General features: G+C 37.1%; 2 protein-coding genes across 2 annotated transcripts; one reads left to right on the forward strand and one right to left on the reverse strand.

Annotated features, from left to right (window-relative positions):
* Positions 1–410: 410 nt before the first annotated feature.
* LOC132140971 (long-chain-fatty-acid--CoA ligase ACSBG2-like) lies at positions 411–9,175 on the forward strand. The gene is made up of 15 exons (XM_059550087.1): positions 411–414; positions 2,112–2,192; positions 2,327–2,424; positions 3,080–3,357; positions 3,703–3,791; positions 3,927–4,047; positions 4,942–5,022; positions 5,307–5,456; positions 5,576–5,743; positions 5,895–6,076; positions 6,159–6,392; positions 6,969–7,186; positions 7,876–8,015; positions 8,381–8,624; positions 8,917–9,175. Exons 2-15 carry the CDS (start codon positions 2,122–2,124, stop codon positions 8,991–8,993), a joined length of 2,151 nt encoding a protein of 716 aa, XP_059406070.1. The 5' UTR covers positions 411–414; positions 2,112–2,121; the 3' UTR covers positions 8,994–9,175.
* A 3,179-nt stretch (positions 9,176–12,354) lies between these two features.
* On the reverse strand, positions 12,355–14,741 carry LOC132140340 (flavin reductase (NADPH)-like). Its single transcript, XM_059549132.1, has 5 exons — positions 14,614–14,741; positions 14,220–14,370; positions 13,316–13,517; positions 13,035–13,199; positions 12,355–12,812 (listed from the first exon to the last, which is right to left on the reverse strand). Exons 2-5 carry the CDS (start codon positions 14,352–14,354, stop codon positions 12,655–12,657), a joined length of 660 nt encoding a protein of 219 aa, XP_059405115.1. The 5' UTR covers positions 14,355–14,370; positions 14,614–14,741; the 3' UTR covers positions 12,355–12,654.
* Positions 14,742–19,233: the final 4,492 nt, after the last annotated feature.

Raw genomic sequence — 19,233 nt, forward strand, 5'->3', positions numbered from 1 at the left:
CAGAAATTTGCTGTTGAAATGTCTTGCAAATGCCATACAATAAAACTTGAATAGGAAGTTATTGTAGGACGCAAATTTTATTTAAATATCAGCTGTAAAAATGTTAGACTTATGTAGGTGTATTGTTAAAAAAGTAAACCGTCCAAATGCATTTGGTTTAGAATTATAATTTTGATCTTTTTTTTTTTAAGTGTATATATATTGCTGTGACGATTAAATCGTTTGCTTAATAATGGAAATATAAGTGCAGACAGCAGCAGTATAAAGTTCTGTCAGCTGCTCCACGCGTCACGTGACATGAGGCCATAGGGTTGAATGAAACCGACGCACGTTATTCCACCTGTTTCACTCACACCTGCTCTGAAAACTACACAATTTCCCACATCACTGACAGGAAAAAACCAGTTCGAACATGTAAGTCAACCTTTATCACTTTCTGTTAACATTAGTAGACTAGCTACATGTATATGTTATAAAGAAAATCATTTTGCAAACTCGTCATATGAATGACATTTCTGCAGTCCTTGAGGTATAATGCATAGGTTTCTAGTAAATATTCAGGTGAATAATTAGTTGTTTAATTGAACGTAGGGGTGATATTTTCAATATAGCCTAGTTGTCACAAAGTAGATTTTATTTTTTATTCTATTTATTTTTTCCCAATAAAGAAGGCATATAAAGGTAGCATATTTTTCAAATGTCTGGTTTGTGGGCAGAAACTATGCTTAGCCTTGCTTATTTATGTTGTTTGTTATTTCATTCATTGTTTTTAGTTACTCATTGATTTCCACTGTGATTTACCCCATGTAGGGTGACATTATGTCTACTTTATATATGGTATATATTTTGTACATTGTGTTTCTCTTGTCTCCTGCTTTGTCGTCAGGTGGTCATGTGTCACTTTAAATATGCATTTTAGAGATAATAGAACTGCTGTAGTATGATCATGTTATTAATACGATATATATATATATATATTACAAGCAAGTGCATTTACATTTCCTGATTTTTTAAATGCATAATGCTTCGATTCAGTAGAACAACACCATGGTGTTTTGTGAAAACCTGCCCATGTGAATCAATGAATCAATGAATTTTGAACCTGACACCTCAACTCCCACACCTTTAAATACAGATTAGGATCCAATTTCTTAACACCATCAAATTATTTCACAAGATTACTGAGGTCAGTATCATTGTTCTTGTCGGTAATGAACTGTGTCGGTCTCAAAGTTTTTTCTTATCTGAGGACAAGTTCACTTGGACACAGATCATTATGTGGCCACACTTGTTTTGTAATTATCATGAACTTTGTGTTTTTGCAATCTTGAGGAGTCAGATTATGAACTTCTGGAGTCATCATTCCCAGGAAGAAAAAAAAAGTTAATAAATTTCATTGAACATTCTGTCATCATCATCATCTAATCATCCTGAAATTCATACAAACATGTCTTTAAAGATATTTTTAAGAATATTAGTAACCAAACAGTTTGTTTGAGGGGGAAAAAACTATTGATGGCAATGTCTACCGTCAACTGTTTGGGTACCAAAAATAAATGTAAAATAATTAATTTTGTTCTCAGCATAAGCTTATACAGGTTTGGAACACGCAGAGTGGAACTTACATGATGACAGAACTTTCATTTTTGGGTGAAATATCACTTTAAGTGTCAAATTACTTCAACAAACTTTAGATGGCATAAAGACTTCACAAATGCACATATGTTGCATGACTAAACCTTAGCAAACACATGTATTTTTCATGTTTAATCTAGATTTAGAGATATGCACATTTGCACATAGACTATTTAAGGTAATAATGTCTTAATCTGAATTTTCTAATGTTGGTGAAAAGCTAGTCATTGACAGTAACCTGTCGTTTGCTGCTTTCATTGTCTGACACTATATCCACTGGCACATATTGCTTAGTATTGTCCAAGAGCTGAGATACATATAAAATATAAATGACCTATTGAAACCACTAGTGTTAGAGTCTTTCGACTAAATAGAAGATATTAGACATTTGTATGATATTTTTTCTTTATTGTATTTGGCCACTTCTTTGTAAAGCAAGGTTTTGTAATAATATTTTATTTTGTTGTCATCTTAAGACTCTGTGCAATGTCTGCCGATGAGTGTATATCACAGTGTGATTCCAAGGAAGTTTCTGTCTCTGGAAATGATACTGAAGGGTATGTAGACTTGATCAATGCTGTCCACCTCCAGTATTGTAGTACTTGAATGTACTGCTTATTATTATCTATTTTATTTTTTTGCTGATATATAAATTATGATATCCTGTAAAAAGTTTTGTCTTTCTTGCTAGTTCTGTTAAAACTGAAGAATATCAGACCGTAGCTCTCCATGACTCTAAAAACCAACCGAATGGGGATTGTTCAATCCCTGTCATGAAGAATAACACAGGTACAGTCTTCACATGAAAGTTCACAATATGGTTGCATATTGAAAATGCAACTATTTTGCATAAATAACGAAGAGTTTCAGTGTCGTCTGGCATGTTGTCCTTGCTGTCAAAAAAAATAGATTTTTCACAAAACACATTCTTGTGAAAATGAAAAATGAAATGATTTCTGAATGTCACTTTAGAATTTTTTCATCTTATAATTACAACCATTAAACATTTAAAAATATATATATAATTTATAAATGTAGTTCACAAATAATTCTTTGAAATGAGAAAATACTATTTCAGTCTTTCTACTTCAAAATGTAATGTTTAATTTTATGTGATACTTGCTGTTTCTTTGTAATAAATTAAACCATACAAGTTAATAATAAATACAGATTTTTTTTTTACGTTATATATTTGAAACCTGATAGGTGAGAAACACATACCATATCCTGTCAGTAACCTGACCTATTTCTGCACTCTTATAAAGCTGTTTGTTCCACAGTGTTTTTCTGAGTATGTGACAGGAGACAAGGGCAGACGGACTGATATTTTCTTGCTTAGCATGCAGAAGCTTCATCTTTAAATTTGCAATACCTTTCAGAAGCACTTATATATAATCAAATATAATCATGTCTCCTGTGTGTCCTTGCTGTCCGAATCATGAAGGCGATGAACCGGCAATACCATTGACGACTGGAGACGTGCGTCTTGTTCAAGCCCAGGAGCTGTGGAGCACAGCCAGAGACAAGCCTGTCAAACTGAGGATGGAGACCTCGGGACTGGGCTCAGAACCTCCAATGACCATCAATCAGATGTTCCTGGCTACAGTGCAGAAGTACGGAGACTATCCTGCCCTCCGTGCAAAGAAAGATGGAATATGGATCACTCTGACCTATAAGGAGTACTATCAACATGCAAGAGCAGCTGCCAAAAGCTTTCTGAAGGTTCGACTTCAATCTTTTCATCTTTAAAAATGAATTTCAAAAGCTTTTCAGAAATATTTTTTACAGTGTATGAAATGTATTGTTACTCGATACTTGAAAGCTGTTTACTTCATGCATGGAAGTAAACATGGTGCAGTGGTGTAATTAGTATTTGCTTAAGTTAAGTGTTTTGGAAGTTCCTTTGAATGACTTTTCCTGTATTATTAGTGAAATGATCAAACTATTGGCTTGAGGTTTTGAGGATTCAAAGCTTTTACAGCTCTAGTTTCATTGTTGTTCCAAAGTTTCAAACAGCTGGTGAATTGCTTTTGCATATTCAGTCATTGTGCTCTTTGTGTTCTCTAGCTTGGTCTGGAGCGATTCCATGGCGTTGGTATTCTGGGCTTCAATTCTCCTGAATGGTTTATAGCTGATGTTGGATGTATCCTAGCAGGGTATTGACGGAGTGTATTCATTTAATCTGTTAAAAGTTAATCTACATAAAGTTAGAGAATAAGGGAAAATAAGTTTTGATGGCACGTGAGATCTGATAGTCTAGTTTTCTGAATGCATATCTTGTTTTGTCACAGGGGACTGGCCACTGGAATCTACAGCACTAACTCTCCAGAGGCCTGCCACTATGTCGCTCATAACTGTGAAGCTAATGTCCTAGTTGTGGAAAACAACAAACAACTGATCAAAATCCTCCAGGTAGTTGAACAGCTTTCATTTAGTAGATGATTAATGCTACAGGTGATTCATCCTAGAAAGACATTAACATGAGAAGTGATGCAATAAAAAGTTCCAGAATTGCCAGTAGAGAGGTATTATAATTATATACCTTTAATAACAAAAAGTGTATAAGTCAAGTTCTCAAAAATAAAACAGATGGAGTTGGAAAGATAAAAATTCAACAAAAAAGCATACTGGTTATAATAGATTATATTAACAGTAATTGCACACTAATGTGATTACTGAACATTAGGCCTATCTTAGAGTTAGAGAGTTAAAATTGAAAGTTCAATTATCAAGTTCAATAATCATTTATCTATTACACCTTCACTAAACATGTCACTTCCTTCAGATAACATTGTTATTATGAACAAGCTTGAAGAAAGAAAATAAAAACATTAGGGATAGCCCCCCCCCCCCCCCCCCCCCCAAAAATCATTTCTTAACCCTCATGTTGTTTAAAACCTTTCTTTTGTGGAAAATAAGAGAATGTATTTTGAAAACTGTTGGTAACAAAGCTTTTTTGGTTACTATGACTTTCATTGTATGAAGAAAAAATACTGAGAAGTTTCTTAAATTATTTTCGCCTTTATGTTCCATAGCCTAAATGTTTATGTGTGATACATTTTCTGGTGAATCGAATTTAAATAATCTTTGTGGGTATTTTCACAGTCAAATTTATTTTAATCGACTGACAGCCTTAATTTACAATTTAATTTACACACACACACACACACACACACACACACACACACACACACACACACACACACACACACACACACACACACACACACACACACACATATATATATATAAATTACGGAATCTTCTCATAAAATATGAATCAGTTTTCTTTCACTCTCCTCACAGGTCAGAGATCAGCTGCCACATTTGAAGGCTATTGTTCAGTACAAGGGCGAACTGGAGCAGGAGTTTCCAGACGTATATACGGTAAGCTTTTGCCAAATAATACAATAAAAATTGAAAAATCTGAATGCTAAAAGCTTGTACAAAACATGTACATGTAAGTAAACACAGTTAATGCAGGTTCACTGATAATTACAGATCAGTATTGTTTGTTCCCAAACCAGAAAGTATCAAAATGTACAGTTTTTTTTTTCACAAAAATCCAGTCAAGGAAAATAAAAGTAAACAGCATAATATTTCCAGTATGTCTATTAACCAACTAACCAAACAGTTCTCCTGACACATGCTTCAATTTGGTGTTCTCTCAGTGGGCTGAATTCATGAAGTTTGGAGCAGATGTTCCTGATTCTGAGCTGGATGTGTTGATAGACGGTCAAAAGGCCAACGAGTGCTGCACATTAATCTACACATCAGGCACCACAGGGAATCCCAAAGGGGTCATGCTCAGCCATGATAATGTGAGTGACAATTAAAGTGTCACATAAAGCCAATAGTTCAGCACTTAGGTATGTCAATACAAAATGTAATTCATCACATTTGATAAGCTGTGCCTTATATTCATCCCTCCTCTGTCCAGATCACTTGGACAGCCAGCGCAGCAGGTCACATGGTCAATCTGAAGATGGCTGAGGAAGAACTTGTGAGTTACTTGCCCTTGAGTCATGTGGCAGCCCAAGTTCAAGACATGTGGATCTGCATGAGGTTTGCCGGCATAACCAGTTTTGCAGAGCCGGATGCCCTGAAGGTAAAACTCCAGCTTTTAAGATGCTCCCACTATTTACTTTTGGAAATATTAGCCTCATTTTTCAAAAATGTTTATTAATCCATTCAGCAGACACTTTTCTACAAATGATGAAACACAACTTATTATCTTTTAACTGTTAAACTCACTGTAGGGCTCCCTGGCCAACACTCTGAGAGAGGTGCGTCCCACGAGCTTCTTGGGAGTTCCTCGAGTGTGGGAAAAAATGCAGGAAGCAATGAAAGCCGTCGGTGCAAAGTCGTCTGTCACAAAAAAGAAGATTGCAGACTGGGCCAAGGGGATCGGACTTCAAGCTAGCTATAATGCCATGAATGGGTGAGATTTAAAAGTACCATGGATTAAATTATAAATGGAATCATCTTGAAAGAGTCTCACAGCTCGTTGTATTTCTCTACAGTGATTCCTCAGTGCCGTGGGGCTTCACATTGGCGAATGCCTTTGTTTTCAAGAATGTAAGAAAAGCTCTTGGCCTTGACCGCTGTAAGGCCTGTTACACAGGTGCAGCTCCGATCACCAAAGACACACTGGAGTACTTCATGAGCCTTTACATCCCTGTCTTTGAGCTGTACGGCATGAGCGAGAGCACTGGACCTCACTCCATCTCCTGGGCTGAGGGTTATCGCATCATGAGGTCAGAGGCACAACCTGCTTTATGTATTAACATTCCTGCTGTATTTAAATTACATAGATGTTTTATAAGAATTTAGGTTGTTGTTGTTGTTATACTCACTTCACATTTTAAAATAGATTTTTTTTAACAGAATTTGTACTTTTGAATGAACTGTTCCTTTAACTGAGTAAAAGGCATTGTTTGATTGTTTTAGTTTTGGTATCTTTTTCCACATGACAGAAAGTGCTGTACACAAAAATGCTGTAAAACTAAAACAGTTCCATAATGGCATGAATGTAGATAGCAGTGTTAAAATAACACTATAATACTTCGCCTCGTCCATCCTGCGACATATCATTCACAATATTCTGATCAAAAGCCAAAACAAATAGAAAGTCTTTAGGCCAAAAGTGTCGATACATGGAGAGGATTTTAAAGAAAGTTACATACGTTCCTCCAACATTTTTGTATTAATGTGATGAACTCTAATTGTGGACTTGACTTCAAACATCCACTTATTGGTTAAAGTCATTGGTTACATTAGCAGCATTTGCAGATGACAGTTGTATTTGACATTCATGTTTTGTTCTCTTGCAGCTGTGGTAAGGTGTTGACTGGCTGCAAAACTAAATTAGACAAGCCAGATACTGATGGGACCGGTGAGATATGTTTCTGGGGGAGGCATGTGTTTATGGGATACCTGAACATGCCAGAAAAGACTGAGGAGGCACTGGATACAGACGGATGGCTTCACTCAGGAGACCTGGGCAAACATGATGAAGATGACTTCCTGTTCATCACTGGCAGAATAAAAGGTAGAAATGCAGGGTAGTAATAAAGCTCTTTCTGATTCTGATAAGCAGCCAGTGAACCAAATCATCCAGCTATGGGGTGAATCACAACATTACAAACTTTGACTTGAAGAAAAAATGTATCTGACAAAAGATGAAGGTGCAATGGTGTGTACTTAAACAAATACTCATGGAATACTGCGAACGAAACAGTCCAAATGAAAATGATCATAAATGTAAAACTGGTGATGTAAAATGGTTGATTATGTATATAGAAACTATGTTTATTTCAAAATATGTATACATATACAAATACTTCAGTATTTTGAGAGCATATGTCAATTGTAGTGCTTTATGGCAGTGTGTAGGCTCTAAGGAGCTCTTTTAGTACAAATGTGATTCTCTGATTGGTATAGATTTCTTTACAGAATCATGGGTAATTGGTAGTTTTTCACCAGCCATTTAGCTGTTAATTCAATAATAATAATAAAACATGTACTTTGAGTTAACAACCTTATATCTCATAATAGGTCTGTCTTTACATGTTGATGAGTCAGCTCCCTTATTGAGAAAATGAATGGGATTGTTGTCTTTGGATAACGCTTGTATTACTGTGAAGGAAATCATTTTATTAAGATAAATGCATAAACTGCACTGCAACAACCTGTAAACATTTGTTTATACATGTGTACCTAATTACTTTATTCTTGCAGAATTAATCATTACTGCTGGGGGAGAAAATGTACCACCCGTCCCTATTGAGGATGCCCTAAAAGAGGAGGTGTCAATCATCAGCAATGTCATGCTGGTTGGAGACAAAAAGAAGTTTCTGTCTATGCTACTCACACTCAAGGTGAGTCTACATTTACTCAAAGGAACAGTTCACTAAAAAAAGAAAATTTGCTCACTCTCAGGAGCTTGTTGAACAGATTTGGAGAAATTTAGCATTTTACTAGAGGATCACAGAGGATCTATTGGTGAGCAAGAGAAATAATGCTACATTTCTCCAAACCTGTTCCAATGAAGGAACAATCTCACCACTTTGGATGGCCTGAGGGTGAGGCTGAATTTATTTTTAACAAATTTAAATATTATTTTAACAAGACCATAAAATATCCCCATTTTACCAAATGATATACATTTATACCATCTGCTATCAAAAAAATATTTGCTTAATCTCTATTTTTCAGAATGTTGTTAAATTTCTTTAATTTTTAGTGTAACGTTGATGACAATGGAGACCCCACAGATGAACTGACACCATTAGCGGTGGAGTTTTGTCGGCAGCACGGTGTAACTGCCAGTAAAGTCTCAGAAATCATTAACAAAAAAGAACCAGCCATTTACAAAGCCATCCAGGAGGGCATAGACCGCATAAATGCCAAAGCCACATCCAACGCCCAGAGAGTCCAGAAGTGGACCATCCTTCAACGAGACTTCTCCATATCTAGCGGAGAACTTGGTGAGTGTTATTTCTTCATATAGACAAGGATATAAAACAGAACAAGTGAGTTCATTTACAAACTGTATCTAATACATGGAAGTCCATGATTATAAGATTTTTGTGAAGTGGAGTACTGCAGAAGTACTTTTACAACTATGAGAGACATTTGTAGGTCTCAGTAGGTCTCACATGTTTCTTTACAGAACGTATTTGCCGAACTGCATTCCTACATGCATAATTATAGTCAAATATGTAAACATGGATATATTAGATGGGAATGTGAAGTTTTTGTTGTTGTTGTTTTTCTAAGGTCCAACCATGAAGCTCAAAAGACCCGTCGTCAGTAAAATGTATGAAGAAGATATAAACAAATTTTATGATGAATAACAGAAGAACTCAAATGAACCTGGGAATTAAATGGCTGACTACACTCATAGGATCATAGTCTTTAGCCTTTGACCAGTAATCTGTGTTTTGCTCACTCCAGGGCTTCCAGTTGACCTCACTATTATAACACAAGTCAAACTTGAGATCTTTTTATACCAATAGATTTATTACCTTCAGTCCCACTCTGTATTAAGTGGCCTTAACTACTATGTATACTTACATCAAAAAAATAAGTACAATGTACATATTACATTCATATTACATGATTGCTGCTATTGAGGTGGGATACAGGTCAGGTTATGGACAGGTTTGGGGGTATGGGTAGGTGTAAGGGTGGGTTAACTCTATGAGTAAAGTATGCATTTGTTTGGTTCCTTTTATATGACTACCTTATGGAATAAAAAAATAAAAAACATAATTGAGAGGTGTAAATTGTCTTTGAAAGGCAAAGAAATTTGCTGTAAAATGTAAATTGCGAGAAAGGAAAAAATCTGAATTGTGAGATATAGAGACTTATTTCCTTATAATTATTAAACAATATTGGTTAAGTATTTATTAAAATTAAATTACTTTGTTTCTTTTATTAATGAAGTTTTTTTTTGTCTAAATTTCTGACTTCTCAAAGAAAACAAAACATCTCTCTGATAAGGTAAAACACTGCAGGCACACGGTGGTTTATCTCCTCCCCGCTCCAGGTATTGTTTATATCATGTCCCCGAACCAGTTTTTAGGTTAGCAAGACACATCATCCCTTCTTCATACAATCTTTTGTTCACTTTTTCAGACAGTTTCATTGATCTGTTTTGTGTTCTGCATTACTAATTGCTGGAAGGTCTTTTTTTAATCATTGAACATGTCTGGTGTTACATGCAATGAGCTTTTATTATTTAAAGTATTTCTTCTGACACAGATGATATATGAACTATGTTAAGTAGCTGAGAGATCAGATTTTAGGATATGCAATGACATCATAGTGTTCCTGTAGCTCAATTGATAGAGCATTGCGCTATCAAGCCCAAGGTTGGGGGTTCGATTCCCTGGGAACACATGATAGGTAAAAATTGATAGCCTGAATGCACTGTAAGTCGCTTTGGATAAAAGCGTCTGTTAAATGGATAAATTTAATTTAATTTAATTTACATCAAGGTCAAATTACAGCTCATAATTCTACCTATCTATATTCTATATATCTATCTTTTATGATATGACTTCCTTACTACATCCATCTGAAAACTGAATCAGCTTTAATCCCCTTCTTTCAAGCTTTCAAGGCTTGTGCTATTCTGAACAATGTCTGAAACTCTGTATTAGCAAGTATAATATTCCTGTTTATTGCCTCCTTAAGATAAATCAGTTGTTGTATTCCTCATTTTTAAGACGCCTTGGATAAAAGCATCTGCTAAATGTTCTTTGGAAATCTCAATGCAATATAAATCGGGTAAGATTTATAAGCCCAACAGTTGCACATGCCAAAAACATTCAACACTATATGCTAATTGTTTTGCGTGTGTGTGTGTGTGTGTGTGTGTGTATGCGTGTTTGTGTGTGCCAAAGGTAATTTTGTACATGGCAGATGTAATATATATTTTAATATTCTTTTTAAAAAATATATTTTTTTTCTGAATAATATACCTGCCTTGGCTTGTCAATAAAATAATAGACTTTAAAAATGCAATAATGTGCTGTAAGATTTGGGAATGGTATTGTGCTTTAGTAACCTTTTCCCCCTCAATGTTTATATACTAAAATGTGATAATTCTCACGTCTCCCAGTTACTGAACTGATCCCTTCAACATGACACATTAATCATTTTCCTCATCAGCCTGGTTATTGCTGTTCTGATTATCAAACATGATATTGGTCCATTGAGGACAAAGTCCTCAGACCACAATCTATGTACAGTACATTCAATCAAATGAAGTAATCGCTTCACCTTGCATAACTTCACCAGTAATCATCAGACATCAGAAACTGGACTTTGATTCAAACACGGGAATCAACAACATCTATTCCCACCGTCTTACCCCTTTGTGCTCAAATGAAATATAATACTATTAGGTCAAAGGCTGTTCATTTGATCCGTCTGACCGGGGCAGGTTTAGTGACTGGTCAGACTGGCTCTGGATCAGTCTGGAATGTTCCTTCATGGGGGTGCACTGATTGCCTTCGGCTCTTGCAAAATAGACTGACTGCCTTAAATAACTTTGTCCCCAGAAGTTTTTAAGTTTTTGCTTTTGACCTTTGGCCCTCACTTTAACAATAAGATTTTTTTTTTTTTTTAACCATTGATTTATCATCAAGAACAATAACAAAAGAAAAGAAAAACACTTTTCTTAATTAAATTGGGCAGCTATCAGCTTAAGACAATTAATGTAGGACTTGATAACGTTTTTTCAAGGCATAGGCAGGGGATACAAGCGGTTTTTACATTTAATTTAATTAAAAAAAAATATTATAAAATGTATTAATAACATTTATTAATAATAGTATATTAATATAAGACAATTGGTTGACACCAGTTGCATAGAGTTTGTACTAAACTGCTTCTTAAAGAACAAGTTAATTTATTCACCTGCTCATCGACAAACAACCAGCAATAATGGCAAAGAAGGTCACCAAGAATTTGGCTCAAAATCGGATTTCTGTGTCCAAGCTAAAATGGCTGCTTCTCCAAATGCAAGCCAGTACTTCCAGTGGCTTTAAGCAATGTGAAGAGCCATCTAGTGGTTTGTGTAAGGACCCACAGGTCTTATATAAAGACATTTTTATTATATTCTGTTGTAGTGTGCTGCCTTGATGTATTTTTACATTTTCATACATAGCTTACAACTATATGTTTAATAGTATGCCAAAATCAGTGTGCTGTTCAACTTTCAAATATAGCCATAATTGTAAGCGGAACTTCTAGAATTTATGTCATGTAAATGTAAAACTGTAAAATCTGTATATAGTGCCATAAAAGAAACCAATAGATATGTAATACATAAATGAACATAAAATATTCAAAAAGTGAAATAATGATAATAAAAATAAATCAATAACCTGCACTGTTAGAAAGGATTATAGCTTAGAAGGTCAAGAAAGTTTTCCTAATGATGTTCATTGTCAGTAATATATTGTAAAAAATCTTAATGAGACGAGTTGGAAAGGACATCACATCACAGCACAGATGTGTTTTGTGTTGTGCAGTAAATCAGCATAAACTAATATGCATATCAGTAAACTAATAATGATTAAAAATGAGTGTTTTCTTCTTAAAAATGTGCCTGTTGACATTTAATTCCACAATCCATATACAGTATGTTTAAGAGGAAGAAAAGAGCACATGCGGTTAACTGTCCTTTCTCTGCTCTTCATTTTCATTTCAATATCTGGTTACATTACAAAACATCCCAAACAATCAGCAACAAAATGTTTTATGGTTTAATGAATTATGTTTTCTTGTAATTCTGCTAACTCTTCTTTGGTATTGAGAAACCTTTTAAAATTCTTCACAAAGTAATATATGAAAAGTGTATGTATATAAACATTATTAGCATATTATTTGACAGTCTTTGTTAACTGCTATGTGTGACATAAAGCCAAATGTACTGAATAAGTACTTTAAGTTAAAATCTCTTTGGCAAGTGATATAAAAGTAATGATAAAGTGAAGTGCAAACTCATTTGGTGATGATAGCAACAGCTTTCTTCATCCAAGCATTGTTACTGAGTAGAGAGAGCATGAAACGAGCCACATCTCCTCTTGACACAGACTGACCGACCGGCAGACCATTTTCATCAGGGACATAATAACCTTCATGAGTGAGGAACTCGTTGGCTTTTGAAAACAACAAGAAAAATGACACTAAAACATGTGGTAATCTAATGGCTCTGCAGCAAAAGCAAACTTCCGATGATTCATTTGTCAAAAAGCATTTTACATATTACTTTTAGTTGAAGAAAGCATGTATATATATATATATATATATATATATATATATATATATATATATATATATATATATATATATATATTGTGTGTTTTATTAATGGATCCCACCTGTTGTTGGCATATTCTTCAGACCAGGAGGACGGACAACAGTCCAGTTTATGTCGTCCGTCTGCTTGAGAAAGTTTTCCATTTCATACATGTTGTTCAAAACACTTCTAATCATGGGAAGCAACATGAAGCGGATGAGATAGGAAGAATTGGAGCCTGAATCAGCTGTGAAGAATGTCAAAGCAATCCAATTACTACACCAGTCAAAAGATCAGACCAAAAATGCGGTGAGGAAAAGACCCTTCAGTTCTGCATATACTATACATAATAACAGCACTTACGGTCAGTGTACCAAGAGGTCATGGTGATGATTCGATTTACTTTGACTCCACGCATTGCATTTAATGCTGCCGTCATAGACTGGGTGTAGCCAGTGACTCCATAAAAAAATGAGATTGGAAAGCCAAGACAGGACAACACAGCATCCTGACCTTGGAAGTGCGGTTTCAGGCTGTCTTCTGAGAAAACATCTGCTTCAACCACCTGTCACATGAGGGCATGCGGTTAAACACTTCATGGTTGAGGCTGCATGCTAGCTGTAAAATGTGCATAATCTGGACTAGAACACATGAAATAGTATCTACATTGCACTGCCACAGCAGGCAGCTTAGTGTGAATCATCTCATTATTTGGAATTGCTGTGTCTGGATGACTGTCCTTAAAAATCTTTACTTCCAGCTCAAAAATGTGGGGATAGCCAATCATGTGATGATATCAACCCATAAATGAAACACATTGAAATTTTATGCCACCCTTGTGACTCTTATGCTAAATTAAACTGTCTTTTTCAGTGTTACTCTACAAAAACTTATATAACAACTAAAATAAAATATAAAACAAACACTTGCATAGAGTATACAGTGTGTTAAAAAGTTACAATTTTCACCTTAGTGACTTGGAACTGATATTATTCCAATTCTAAAGCAAACAGTCAGAATTGTGCAGACTTTAGTCAACTAGATAAGAAAGAAATATGAGCTAAAGAATAGCTCGGACTATTAAACTCATGACGTTACTTCATATAAACCATTGCAGAATGATGTTATTGTAAATCAGCAGTCCAACCCATTTCTTACGCCAGGGAGGAATTCATGAACAATGTAACAAAAAGTATTTCAAAATTTCACTACGCTTTTCCAGAAACAATAACAATATATAACTTTAAGGCTTCCCCCTACATTTCACCTTGAGGTTCTCGTGCGTCAGCGTCAGTTTCGCCTTGTTTCTGACGACGGCCGTGACGCAGTGTCCCTGCTGAAGAGCCTGGCTGACCAGCTGCTGTCCGGTTTGACCTGTCGCGCCGAGAACAGCGATCTTCATCTTTATCTGACTGAGCCTAGAATGTGAGAAATGACGGCTGCCATCACAGTCACACTGGTTTGTACAACACCCCAGAGAAAGTGTTAAAAATATGAACAGGGATTCTTACAGGAACAAGTTTAATGGAAAAAATAGTTTTGTTTGCGCTATCTAGTTATCATACTAACAATTCAGCAACATGTGATAAACCAAAAACATCCTACAAGGATCGCCAAAAACACATACCAGTAAAAATATTCTTAACAACAAGCAAACTCACTCTAAAATCGCTCCTGATGGTGTGGGTGGCAACGCAACAGTAAACACATGCACGCGCCTTCTGCTGTCAAACAGCTGCTGATAGAACTTTCACTCTTGTGGACACGAGTGCGCATGAGCGTTCCACGCAAGCGTCCTATCCCTGTATTCCTGGTCCAAACCATAGACTGTATAAAATGCATGTTTCTCAAAAAAGTAAAAAAATAAAAAAAGGCCTACATTACATTATATTTACAAATCTCTCATTCTGTTTTCTTTTTTTCACAATTTAAATCGGTAGTAAACATATGTTTTAATCAACATTTGTTTTTGTAAATTGTAGTTATGTTATATTATTAGTTAAACTGTAGTTATTTTTAAACATATTTTTGTAATCGGTATTTATAAGAACGGTATGTAACCGTGTGCAGACTGCAGTTTACATTCTATTATAAAACGCCCATGTATCGTCAAGATGACATCACCAATTGGGAACCTTATACCATAACGCCTGACATACCCGAGATAGCTGAGATCCAACGAAAGCATCTGCTCAAGCAGAGAGAACCTGGGAGCCAGGAGCCGTCCTCACATCCAGACTGTAAAACTTGACAAAAGTGCTCGGTAAGGACCATCCTGCCGCAGCACAGATATCATCCCTAGAAAATCCCCTGAGAAAAGCCTGCTATGAAGCCACTGCTATCGTTGAATGAGCTCTAGTTCACGCGCCTCATAGACTAAAGATATAGCCTCCACCAACCAATGGGACATGCGTTGCTTTGTGACAGCATGGCCTCTATTTTTGCAGCTGGTCGGACTCATGCCATGGAGCTGTTCAATCAAAATAAGTCTTCAGCGCTCTTACAGGGCAAAAACTCCTAGCCCTGCATCTATAGGGGGGAAAGCTTTCAAGACCACTTGCTGAAAGTGAAAAGGGTTCGAGGCGACCTTAGGGACATAATTAGGCCTCGGTCACAGCAATACTTTCACAAGCCCTGGTGCAACGTCCATGCACAAGTGCGAAACAGAAAGAGCCTGTAAATCCCCAACTCTAGGAAAAACTCTAGGACCCCAATCCTTACGAGGGGGCACTATAGGTGAAGGCTCTTCTCGTGAGGCGACCCGTTGGCGGTGGGAAGATGTTGAGCATGATCGCACTGCCAGCACCTGACGCCATTCAGTTTCCCTGGGCCTGCTGTTTTGCTGCCATAAACTTTTCCGCCACCAAAGTAACCGCCTCTCTGAACAGACCGTCTTTTGAAATAGGGGCATCGATAAGAAAAGATCTGTCCCTTTCTTTAATGTCGGTGAGATTAAGCCAAAGGTGGCACTCAACCATAATCATACCAGCCATTGAACAGCCCACGGCTCGAGCAGTACACTGTAAAAAATTATCTGATCAAAAAGTTATGATAACTTATATATGTCATTAAATCAGACATAAAAAAATGTGTTTTGAAATTTCAACTCAATTGTTTGAGTTTTCAATCTTCCAATTTAGGTTCATAAGTTACTTCAATGAATCACAAATTCCAGGTGCTTGAATGAACTTGCCATTTTAAATTGAGTGGGGCACAAGTCTTTGGCATGTTGCAGATTGAGGAAAGCTCTTTGCGCATGTGCGGGGAACTACTGACGAAGCCAGGCCTCGAGACGAACAAGTTTACTCGCCAACAAGCAATCAAACTTCAGTCGGCCGGGTGCCTCTTTTTTCCACCAGACAAGACGAGTCGGGTTGGTGAGAACAAGGTTCTTTGGTAATGAATGTTTGGGGCTTACCCTCCTTGTGAAGGGTGTCAATAATTGCCTTCTGGACAACTGTCAGATCTGCAGTTTTCCCCATGATTGTGCACAACCCTTCTATTTATCTTAGCCTCATTATGTGACCCACACCCAACTGAAGTTTGGTACCAAAAAAAGTATTGATTGCATGACTGAAGTGATTATGTATAGCTTGTATTGGCTTAACATTGGTTTTAAAAAAAAAAAAAAGTTTTATACTCAAATTTGTCTGTTTTTATAATTAAGTTAAAACAAGACATTCTTTTATATCATCTTAACTTGATACCCTAATTCAAAGACATTACTTAATTGAAATTACTAAGTTGAATCCACTAATGGGGATAAGTAAACAGAATGCTCATTACTGAGTTCACTTTATTTTGAACTTGCATAGCAAAGTTGAAACAACAATAACTGTATAGTCATGTTGACTTGCAGAAGGCAATTCACAGCTTAACAAGACTCCAAATAATGAGTTAAAACAATTCATTAATCCATTTTGTTTTTAATTGAAATTTTGAGGCAGCTGCTTAACTTATGATTTTAAGTAGAACGAAGTAGATATTTTTTACAGTGTATGTTTGGTAGCACGTAGCTCCAAATCTGTTGCTCGCCGCAGCTCTTTCACAGCCTCGGGTGTGATGCCCTCTCCCTTGTCGAGTTCATTTAAGAGCTCTGCTTGGTAGGCTTGAAAGACTGCCATCGAGTGGAGCAAGGCGGCCGCCTGACCTGTAGCCATGTAAGATTTTCAGACGAGGCTAGACATTACTCAACATGCCTTTGAAGGAAGAAGGGGGCGAGACTTTCATGCCGTGGCTGAATTAGGCGCGAGATGTTCAACGAGAGCCTCTTCCACCGGTGGCTGTATAGCCACGGTCTGCCATGTCAGAAATGGTGGCGAAAACTGCAGCCACAGTGTTAGTAATGCGCACCGAGTAAGGCTGTTTCCAGGACCTCGAAACCTCCTGGTGGAGGTCCAGGAAAAAAGGCAAAGGCCTATGGGGCTGTGCAGGTGTACGACTAGTTAGAAAACAGTCGTCCAGCTTCGATGAAGGTTGGGCCTCTGCCTTCTCAACCTCCCAATCCAGCCCCAGTTTATCCCCCGCACAGGAAACCACTTCCACCAGCTCACTGTAGGAGGGGGAAGCACGCTTCTCCTGTTCACTAGGAGGGAGAGAGCTGTATGCATCAGCCATGATGTCCTCAGACACAGAGGCCGCAGTGGATAAAACGTCATAGTCATGCGGTCCATGGCTGTAAATCCCCATTTGCAAAAACGACGGTTTCCACAAAGTTTTTGCCCATTTCCTGCACTTGATTCAGGGAGAGTGAGCGACGTGGAGAGAACTACAGTGCAATGCTGTCCTCATAGGCAAGGCAAGTTTATTTATATAGCACATTTCGTTCACAATGGTAAATCAAAGTGCTTAAGTACATAAAAGAAGGTAAATAATTTCAAAAATAAAACAAGCAATTTAAAAACTTTGAAAATGCTTTAAAAAATACTTATTCAAAATGAATTTAAAACATTTAAAAATATAAATTGATTTGACATAAAATACAGTGAATATGTAAAATATAGTGCAATCAGTTCGGACATCGCACAGTGCTCATTCAATAAATGCACAGCTAAACAGATGAGTTTTGAGTCTAGATTTAAATGCGACTAATGTTTTAGCACATCTGATCTCTTCTGGAAGCTGATTCCAGCTGCAGGTGGCATAGTAACTAAAGGCGGACTCCCCTTGTTTTGTGTGAACCCATGGTATTTCTAACTGACTCGATCCTAATGATGTGAGTGGTCTGTTAGGTTTATATTCAGTGAACATATCTGCAATATATTTCGGTCCTAGGTCATTGAGTGATTTCTAAATAAGTAAAAGTACTTTCAAATCAACCCTAAATGTAACAGGAAGCCGGTGTAAGGACCTGAGGACTGGTGTGATATGCACAGATTTTCTGGTTCTTGTCAGAATCCTGGCAGCAGCAGTGTTCTGGATGAGCTGCAGCTGTCTAATGGTCTTCTTGGGAAGGCCGGTGAAGAGCCCATTACAATAGTCCACCCTGCTGGTGATAAAGGCATAAACAAGTCGAGGAAGTTGTGGCCTAGTGGTTAGAGATTTTGACTCCTAACCCTAGGGTTGTGGGTTCGAATCTTTGGCTGGCAATACCACGACTGAGGTGGCCTTGAGCAAGGCACTGAACCCCCAACTGCTCCCCGGGTGCCGCAGCATAAATGGCTGCCCACTGCTCCTGGTGTGTGTTCAGTGCTGTGTGTGTGCACTTTGGATGGGTTAAATGCAGAGCATGAATTCTGAGTATGGGTCACCATACTTGGCTGATTGTCACGTCACAAGTTTATCCAAGTCTTGGCTGGAAACAAAACATCTAATTCTTGCAATGTTTTTGAGATGATAGTATGCTGATTTAGTTACTGCTTTGACATGACTACTGAAACTAAGGTCTGTCTCCAGAATCACACCAAGATTCCTGACTTGATTATTAGTTGTTTGACCCCTAGAGTCAAGGTATGCACTCACCTTGAAAACTTCATCTTTGTTTCCAAATGCAATGACTTCAGTTTTTTCCTTGTTTAACTGAAGAAAGTTATGGAACATCCAACTATTAATTTCATCAATACATTGGCAGAGGGAGTCAGTGGGGCTGTAATCATTTGGAGATAAGGCTAGGTAAATCTGGGTATCATCAGCATAGCTATGATAGGCAATTTGGTTCTTTCTCATTATTTGACATAGTTCATGTCGCACATAACTCCCCAAGCCATCGTAGGCCCAAGCACACTACGCACCTTTCATGAGTATCTCCCCCCATGATGAAGCTGGCACACGGCTCCTTACAC

The sequence above is a fragment of the Carassius carassius genome, chromosome 5, assembly GCF_963082965.1.
Source record: "Carassius carassius chromosome 5, fCarCar2.1, whole genome shotgun sequence".
Classification (NCBI taxonomy): Eukaryota; Metazoa; Chordata; class Actinopteri; order Cypriniformes; family Cyprinidae; genus Carassius; species Carassius carassius.

Coding starts and splice junctions, on each gene's coding strand:
- LOC132140971 (XM_059550087.1), top strand. CDS start 2,122: ATGTCTGCCGATGAGTGTATATCACAGTGTGATTCCAAGGAAGTTTCT. Junction 2,425..3,079: donor TGTCATGAAGAATAACACAG/GTACAGTCTTCA, acceptor CGAATCATGAAG/GCGATGAACCGGCAATACCA. Junction 3,792..3,926: donor GTTGGATGTATCCTAGCAGG/GTATTGACGGAG, acceptor GTTTTGTCACAG/GGGACTGGCCACTGGAATCT.
- LOC132140340 (XM_059549132.1), bottom strand. CDS start 14,354: ATGAAGATCGCTGTTCTCGGCGCGACAGGTCAAACCGGACAGCAGCTG. Junction 13,518..14,219: donor TGACGCACGAGAACCTCAAG/GTGAAATGTAGG, acceptor CTCATGTGACAG/GTGGTTGAAGCAGATGTTTT. Junction 13,200..13,315: donor GACCTCTTGGTACACTGACC/GTAAGTGCTGTT, acceptor CATTCTTCACAG/CTGATTCAGGCTCCAATTCT.